General features: G+C 35.6%; 1 protein-coding gene across 3 annotated transcripts; it reads right to left on the bottom strand.

Annotated features, from left to right (window-relative positions):
• Nucleotides 1–372: 372 nt before the first annotated feature.
• Nucleotides 373–8,164, bottom strand: LOC107854303 (E3 ubiquitin-protein ligase RHF1A). 3 transcript variants are annotated; one of them, XM_016699310.2, is made up of 9 exons: nt 7,975–8,164; nt 7,533–7,682; nt 6,161–6,207; nt 5,964–6,026; nt 5,713–5,803; nt 5,315–5,622; nt 5,024–5,119; nt 4,586–4,946; nt 373–739 (listed from the first exon to the last, which is right to left on the bottom strand). In XM_016699310.2, the coding sequence occupies exons 2-9, from the start codon at nt 7,665–7,667 to the stop codon at nt 728–730; spliced, it is 1,113 nt and encodes a 370-aa protein (XP_016554796.1). In that variant the 5' UTR covers nt 7,668–7,682; nt 7,975–8,164; the 3' UTR covers nt 373–727. The 3 variants fall into 3 exon arrangements, with proteins under 3 accessions (XP_016554796.1, XP_047263738.1, XP_047263732.1); XM_047407782.1 differs by having other exon boundaries at nt 7,763–8,098; XM_047407776.1 differs by lacking the exon at nt 7,975–8,164 and adding an exon at nt 7,763–7,947 and having other exon boundaries at nt 5,315–5,631.
• Nucleotides 8,165–9,077: the final 913 nt, after the last annotated feature.

The following is a 9,077-nucleotide window of genomic DNA, read 5'->3' as shown; positions in this document are numbered from 1 at the left end:
TTCCATGGAAGCAGCACCATAGTACTGTTGTTGATAGTCTTAAAGAAATTACTTAAATTTATCTTTCAGATTCAAAATTTATTTTAACAAGCAAACTAAGTATGCGAGTTAAGTACTATTTGCTATGACCGCGATATCCATTAATCAGGGGACCATGTTGGTGTAAATGAGCTATTGCCCTCCATATTTCACATAAATGACAACACCTAAGGTTAGGTGCCCAGCAGCAAAGTGATGACCATAAACTAGCGCTTTATTAATGTGTGCGCTACATTTACAAGCAGTCAATCGGGTGGCTCAAACTTCTGCATTATGTTGGTAAAACTCAGGTAAAGTGGGCAAAGCGGATTATAAAAGAAAATATAACCACCATAAGGAATGAAGGATAGTCCATAAGACATCCACTCTTGAATATCCATATAGGTAATGGACATGGTTAATTACATATGCTTATCTGCTTCACAAACTTCCTACACTACAGGTTTACTGTAAAGAGAATAGATCATGAGACCTTAACACTTGAGAACAAACTGTAATTTTTTCAACAGCATATCAAATCTCCACGTTTCCACACAGAAACTGCAGGACGCAAGTCAATCACCTACTGCGATAACTGACCTTAGAACGTACGTCACTTGCAGATTATACATTATGCTATAAGTTGATAGTGATTCAAAGAGGACCATAATCGGGCATTATTTATTCTGACTTCGAGGGGGTTGCAGCATCAGTTTCCATTCTGAAGAAAGAAAGAGGGAAAGAAACAATTAAACAAAGAAAGAGCTCATTCCAAAAGCAAAGAGAACTATCGAGATAGATAAGCCACAATTCTTTTCGGTAATCTTCCAATCATAACCTCATGTTACAGTTACTTCATAAACTTTATCACTTTGATGAGACAAGGAGAAGAAGCTGAATTGTGACGACTTCTAAATAATCAATTTGACTTGTTTGTAATTATAATGAGACTTGGCCAAGACATAATTAAACAAATAAAAGTTTCTCTAACAGCTTAAACTTTTATATAAGGTGTTAATGCAATTCAACATGGCATTAAATTGGAGGCTAGGTTCAAGTCTTAGTACAACCCTTTGTCAAAAAGTATTTACGCGTACATGATCATGAATATAATCAGCATACACATGAAGAGACACGGCGAAGACACATTTCGAGTAAAATAGAGTGTCTTTTCTAACGGTTCAGGCTTTTGGATGAGGTGATCAAGCAATCTAACAAAGATCCATCATTTTCTTTTTTTGCTATTGAGCACATAGGGACAGAAGGATTACGAAAAATCGCATATTTAACACAACGCACTATGAAAAATAAATCAAAATTCGTAGTAATTTTGGTAGGAGGATAAAAAAGAACAAACATAAGAATCACAAACACCTAAATTCCTATCAATGCACTACGGTATCAGATACTGAACATCCTCAGATTCATACTCCTGTTCCACTTATAGTCATTTCCAAAGTCCAGAGGTGATTCGGGATTTGAACATTCTAGGTCCGAGTTCGGGATTCTACCACATCCCACTTGATTTTCTTGGTTCAAAATCTATCATTTGTACTTCTTTTGCATATTTTTAAGCACATATACACCATTCGAGCCAAAGAGATCAGATCTCAACCACCTCCTTTCTTTGGGAGCACGTGTTTTGTACATAACCTTACTTCAGGAAAAAAAGATAAGTTAGTTCCTCGTGTTCTTAAATGTGTATTTCAAGGTTACTCGACGGCACAAAAGGGTATCAATGTGTATTTCAAGGTTACTCGACGGCACAAAAGGGTATCAATGTTATTCACCTAACCTCTAGCGGTGCCTTGAGTCTGTTGATGTTACCTTCTTTCAAACCCAGACATACTTCACAAATCCAGGAGATCAACTACACATTTGTGAGGTGTTGCCAGTTTCATCTTTTGGAGATTCAGTCTCTTCTCCTTCATCTTGCTCTACACAGCTCCAGCTCATTACCTACAGCTCTAGTTCCATGACCTACAGCTCCAGTTCAACCTTCTACAGCTCCACCACTCGACTTATCATTGTCGTCAGTATCCAACATCATATCTAGATGATTCACGTCATGTACTGGATCCTTCACATAACTTGTCTCCTCCTAGTCCACCTATCGCTCACACTGCAGAAAGGTATTTGATCCACTCGTAATCCCATCCTATTATACTTGTTTAAGTTATTATAGTTTATCATTGCCCTATTATGCCTTCACGTCATCTTTGTCCTCTGTTTCTATCCTAAGTCCTCAGGTAAAGTGATATCTCATCTTGGATGGTGATATGCTATGATAAAAAAGAAGTTTGTTTTACATGCTAGTGGAACTGCGGAGCTTGTTCCTCTACCTCCAGGTAAATCTACCATTGGTTGTCGGTGGGTATATGCAGTCAAAGTTAGTCCAGATGGTCAAATTGATCAACCTAAAGCCTGCTTTGTTGCCAAAGGTATTCCAATATTTGGGCGTGATTACAGTGATACTTTCTCCCCCTTAGCTGAAATAGCATATGGTCATCTTTTACTACCCATATTTGTTCTTCATTTCCCCCTTTATCAGTTATTCATTGCAAATGCTTTTCCATGGTGATCTTGAGGATGATGTATATGTAGAGCAACCACTTGATCTTGTTACTCAGGGAGATTTCAGAGGCACTGTATGTTGGTTGTGTCAATCCCTATAGGGTTTGAAATGATCTCCTCGAATGTGATTTGGTAAGTTCAAACAGGTCATTCGAGTGTTTGGTATGACTCATAGTGAGGTTGATCACTCTGTATTCTATCGACATACTACTCATAATTTGAGCATTCATTTGGTCGTTTATGTTGATGAGATAGTCACCATGGGCAATAATGAAGCTGGTATAATTAAATTGAAGCAACATATCTTTTAACATTTCAAGACATGCTAGACAGACTGAAGTATTTCCTTGGCATTGAGGTTGCACAGTGCAAATCATGAAATATCATCTCACATTGTATGTATGCCTAAGACATTCTTGAGGAGATAAGTATAACAGGTTCTATACCCATTGGCACTCCTATGGATCTGAATATTAAACCTCTACCACGACAGAGGCAGCCCCTTAATACAACAACAACAACAACAACAAACCCAGTAAATTCCCACATCTTGGGGTCTGGGGAGAGTAGAGTGTACGCAGTCCATACCACTACATCTAAAAAGGTAGAGAGACTGTTTCCGATAGATCCCCGGCTCAAGACAAAGGACAGTATATAAAACATCAAAAGCATGGAACACAATAAAAATAACATAGGTACGACATCCACATAAAATTGTACATTGCCAAACAAAGGACACCGAGGCCCTCCTACCTACTGACTACGACTCATCCACCTACCTTAGCCCTTTGCCCTAATGCTTTTCCTCCATATCTTCCCATCCAGGGTCATGTCCTCAGTTAGTTGTAATCGCTCCAAGTCACGTTTAATCACTTCCCTTAGGCAGCCCCTTAATGAACGTAAAAATTATAGGCAGCTGGCTGATAGGTTGAACTATCTCACAGTAACTCGACCTACCATTGTCTTTCTTGTGAGTGTTGGAAGTCAGTTTATGGACTTCCCATATGACAAGTCACTAGGATGTAGTTGTTCTACCCTTCAATACATAAAATTAGCCAAGCAAAGGATTGTTTTTGAGAATCGAGATCATGATTAGATTGATTATTGGATACATAAATATAGATTGGATAGGATCACCTTCTGATAGGTGAACTAAGTCTGGATATTTGTGTTCTGGTTAGAGGTTATTTGGTATCTTGGAAAAGCAAAAAACAAAATGTGGTTGCTCAATTTAATGCGGAAGCTAATTACCAGAAACTTCCGAACTAATTTGGATCAGTTGCTTAAAGAATTAAAGTTTGGAGAAATCATCAAATGCAACTTGCGTGTCAACCAAGCTGCTCTTCACATTGAGTAAAATACAATATTTCATGAGAGTACTAAACACATTGAGATCGACTGTCGCTTCATCAAAGAGATACTTTCTGGGACATTGTCAAAAAAATTCGTGGTCAAATGATCAGCTTGCAATTATTTTCACCAAATCCATCACTAGTTCTCGTATCAGCTACATTTGCAACGATCTTGGTACCAACTTAAGTGGCAGTGTTAGAATCTCATAGATATTCTAGGACCTTGTAAATATAGTCTAGCTTGATTTACTCCTGTAATTATGTATTTTGATTCTCTTTCCTTTCCTTAAAATATGTGCACTTAGCTATTTAAACCCCAATGACTTGATAGAATAATTAACCTGAGTTTTCTCCCAAATTCTCTTCTTTCTAGCATGTAACGTGTTCTGTTTAGGAAGGTGTCATTTTAGTTTCCAAGTCAAAGTTCCAATGCTGCAGTTGTATGCTAATTCTATATCCAATAGGAAATAATACAAGCAGATTAAGCTTCCAAGTTTAGTTTTCTGCTTAAAGGCAATAAAAAATCCAGCAGAAGCTATGGATAACAAAATGAAGAGCAAATTGGCAACATCAGGGATGATGAACACAGAAACAAGAAAAGCCTCAGAACTACTCAAGAAATAGTTGGACCAACTACAAACCTGTCGAAGAGAAATTTCCATTTGGCCAGTGTTGGCGTTGGAGATCAATGAGGGAGCGGTAGGAGTTACATCAATTGTGGAATTCTTCCTGCAACCATCATGTGATTGAAATGCCACATTTCCTTGTTCGCTCACTCCTCTACTAGGAAATTTTGAGGTACCCATGGCACATGCAGATAATGGTTCAGCAGCTCCAGTATGTTTTGAAGTAAGATCAAGTCGTTCAATAATTCTAGAAACGCCAGCTATTCCAGCACTCATCTCACGCTGAACTTCTCTGCCAAATTCCTTGACAGTGGTGTTGCGTGCTAATAATTTTTCCTTAAAACCACGAGTACCTTTTGAGATTGAGTCCTTATACCTGTTGAAATAGAAACAATAACCTCAAGGGAGAACAGAAATAGCTTTCAAGGAAACGAACGGTTGGAGTTCCTCTACCTTGCTGAAGCAGCAGACCATTTGGATTTTATAGATTCAGAAAATGCAAGAAACTCGGATGAGCTTGACCCTTGGGGACTATATGATGGTCGTTCGCTGAAGAAATTCCCACAAATAACCAACAATGAGGCTTACAACTCAGATGATATGTGGAAAAACTTAACAACAAATCAAGGTAAAAATATAGTAACCACACTTAAGATTAAGAAAAGATGCATATTATGGATTTTAAGTAGTTAGCTTCATTACACTGTCGAGTTATTTATCAAGCTTGATAGTTCTTAGTCATACCTAAGCTTATAAGGATCACTTCCATGGGCAGGAATTGATGATGATGCAGGTCCAATACTGGATGAAGTTGCAGAAGCAGCAGACCCATCCCCAAAAAACCCAAAGCCTTGGAACTGTACTGTGGATTCATTATTCTGTGTCTGGTTTGAACTAACTCCTACCGGCACAGAAGGTACAACCTGTGTAGGACCAATTTCTGAAGACGCCTGTCTTCTCTTTCTGTTGACAAGACGGACTCTATTTGTCGCAGCAGCCAAATGTCGCATAATTCGCTCCTCAAAATCAGAATCATTCTGCGGCGGGGCATCCTGGAAACACTAAGGCTCCAACTCAGTAAGAATGAAGCAAAATCTAATGGAAAGAAATAAGCCAATTCCAAGCTTGGCAATGTCACCCACATTGTTGGCTTCAACATCTTCATTGGTATGACACACATTACGCCTGGACCTCATGTTCCTTTCAATCTCCACGGCAGCTAGTAGCTCTTGGCTGGAGATCATCAGAAAAAAGGGAAATAAATACGTCTCAGTGAGGTATCAATCAGAATGCTTGGATCTTAAACAATATGAAATTCCTTTAAGCAAAAAAAATAGATAAGTAGTCTATGGTTTATATAATTGTGTTCTTAGCTACATAATAATTCAAATACCTCGCAGGGTCCTTCAATGCAAGAACCCTCCAACAAATTGGGCATTCCTTGCTTCTCTGAGACCTGAACAGAATTTACATGATGTTCATTTAGCAGGTCAACCAAGAAAGTGGTGGTTAAAAATGTGCAGAAGAGGATGAACTGAATATTCCCAATATTTAATCAAAATATTATACAGTAACAAATTCTGAATGTACCATTCAAGAATACACTGCAAATGATATTCATGCTTACAATCTGTTACCTGAAAGAAAACAAGAAAAAAGAAACTTGGGTAAACGCACAATGGAACACAATAATCAAGCATACACAAGATTTGCCACAGGAATCAAAAGAAGAGATCATCAAGAGACAGCAAGAACTTTGCAACAACTCTTCAATACATACTTCCTTTACATCAAACAAACTGAAGAAAAAAAATACTACGCTCACCATACTGCAAAGATTAATACAAGAACAAGCAATTTTTACAGTAAAAAAGATATAAATCATACCAATACTTCGTGCACATTATTTGCATACCTTCTTGTTGGATTACATTATCATTATGCAAATCCTAATATAAAAGGGGGCAGGGGTTAACAAAAGAGTCCTGAAATTAGAGCAAGGTTCAGTTCTAGAACAATAAGATACACAAATTAGTGAACATAACTCCATTGAGAAGGACCAAAAAAGTTATTAAAATCACGCTCATAAGAAAAACATATCAGAGATTTGATGTAACATGATGACCCACTGATCAAATCATGATAACTAAAGAAACACATGACTAACATCCACACCAAATTTCAACAATCAAACCATAAAATCCAAACTTTTTCCTCTTTTCTCGTTACCCTCCCAACTGTTTTCATTAAAAAGTTGCCGGATCTTCCAAGGCGTGAAAAACTACAAACTGCTAGAACTCATCCATTCCGATCAACGTACAGTAGAGTCACAGCCTTAACTTTCACGAAACATACAGCATTTATGGGATAAAAACAGAAAATGCATCACGGAAATACTAAAACCAGAAACAAACCCTAACTTTTAACAATATATACCCTATTATGGATGATAGAAAAAAATACAAAAAATGCAACAAACTAAACAGGGTAAACTTAGATATAAAATGCAAACTTTCTCCTCTTTATCTCGTTATCCTCCTTACTGCTTTCATTTAAAAGTTGTCTGAACTTCCAAGGTGTGAAAATTACACCCTGATCGAACTCATCTATTCCGATCAACATACATAACAGTCATCTAATATCTCCTTAATAAACAGAAAAGCCTCAACTTTTACAAAACATACAGCATTTATCGGAATTAAACAAGAAAATGCAACAAAAAACCCTAACATTTTAACAATACATAGCCATTTACGGAATGATTTTTCTTTTAAACAGAAAATGCAATAAATAAACAGCGCAAGCTTAGAGATAAAATACAACAAGATCATCGGAGCTAAACAGCTGAAAAATAAAATGCAACAGGCAGGTAATCCCTAACTTTTTCCGCAACATATAAACTTTATCACATTAATATAACAAGAAAATGCATCAATTTTTGTCAAACATAGAGATAACATACAGCAGGAGGATCATCGGAGTTAAACGGCTCAAGACAAATACTACAAGCATCCTCGATGTTATCATCATCAACGACAGCGGCCGATGCTGCCGGCGACACGATCATCGGTGGCGATGTTTCAAAATCGTTCGCCATGAAATTCAGCCACCACTGTAATAACAATGCCAAAAAAGAAAAATGTAAGTATATGCACATATAAAGTATACATATAGAATTATGATTGCTTTTACTCTTCAAAAATATCACCGCTGCGTGTTGAATCCTTAAGTGCATTTTTTAAAAATCAGACACGGATGCAATATTATTTTTAAAAAGTTCAGAGCAACGTAGCATTTAGAGTATGTTGTTTGGACTCTTCAAAAACAATGACAGATGCTTATTAAATTCTATTGTAACTTTGCAGAGACAGAGCAACGTAAAGAGAGGGAGAAGGAGAGCATACAGAGAGAGGGGAAGCACAAAGATTAAGGGGGAAAATGTGGGGAATAATAATGAAGTAAAGAAGAAAGGGAGATGGAAGAAATATAGTAAAGTTGAAACAAATTGCTAGAAATGAGAGAGAGGAGAAAACGTGTAAAAAGGTCAAAGAAAAGAATTTATGGGCAAACAAAATCCGATCTATGTTCAGACGGTTGTTGGAACTTGGAATCAATCGAAACTTTTTTTATGATTCTAAAAATTACACAAATACATAATTTATATTTTTAATATTATAAAATATTTTAATTTCTTAAATATATTATAAAATATTTAATATATAAAATATTATATATACTAATAGAGACAGAAAATAAAATAATTAAAAAAAGTGTAATTACTTTCAAAAGAATTGATATTTATGTTATTTATATTTTTTTTTTACTATTTTTGATCCATTTTATTCTTTTGAGTCTTCATTTATATTGTCCGGTTGTTGATGAATAGCTGAATACATAACCGGGCCTTTGAAGTTATTACTCACTCAGTTTAAAAAAGAGTGAATTATTTTTCTTTTTAATTATTTAAATTTTAAATTTTAATTTTTTATGTGATATGTTTAAAACTATAAGATTGAAGAATATTTTGGTATATTTGATATATCTTTAATTTAAGACCATAAAATTTCAAATTATTCTTTATTTTTTTAAACTCCATATCAAGTTAAACTAAATCATTCGTTTTGAATGGAAAAATATTTTTTTTTTAGGTATCTCAATTATATGCATTTCCTGGTGTCTTCTTTTTGACTCTTCCTTAATGCAAAACTAAATTCCACCATTAATGCTATCCAGAGCTTTCTCCCTTTATTTCTCTCAAGAAACTTCAGATTATTTAATTAAAATTGAATAATTGGTCTTAAAATTCTTTTACATTTTAATAATTCATTTGATAACTTTCCTATGTTATGTTTATTTTTTAAAATATTTTTGACACCTGCTATATTTTTTTTGTTCCTTTTCAAACTGCCAACTTTTACCTAAGTTTCACCTTAATAATAACATTTTTTCTTCCTCTTTGTCTCTTTGTGATCAATAACAGATGTTCTCAAAATTTGAAACTATCAAA

Source organism: Capsicum annuum, chromosome 1 (assembly GCF_002878395.1).
Source record: "Capsicum annuum cultivar UCD-10X-F1 chromosome 1, UCD10Xv1.1, whole genome shotgun sequence".
Lineage (NCBI taxonomy): Eukaryota > Viridiplantae > Streptophyta > Magnoliopsida > Solanales > Solanaceae > Capsicum > Capsicum annuum.
Note: the sequence above shows the minus strand (reverse complement) of the source record. Positions and strands in the feature narration are given on the sequence as shown.

What these genes read in the sequence shown, in the direction of transcription:
- LOC107854303 (XM_047407776.1), bottom strand. Translation starts at nt 7,667, where the DNA reads ATGGCGAACGATTTTGAAACATCGCCACCGATGATCGTGTCGCCGGCA. An exon ending in ACTCCGATGATCCTCCTGCT is followed by an intron (nt 6,208 to 7,532) that starts GTATGTTATCTC and finishes GTTTTCTTTCAG; the next exon opens with GTAACAGATTGTAAGCATGA. An exon ending in AGTGATCCTTATAAGCTTAG is followed by an intron (nt 5,120 to 5,314) that starts GTATGACTAAGA and finishes GAATTTCTTCAG; the next exon opens with CGAACGACCATCATATAGTC.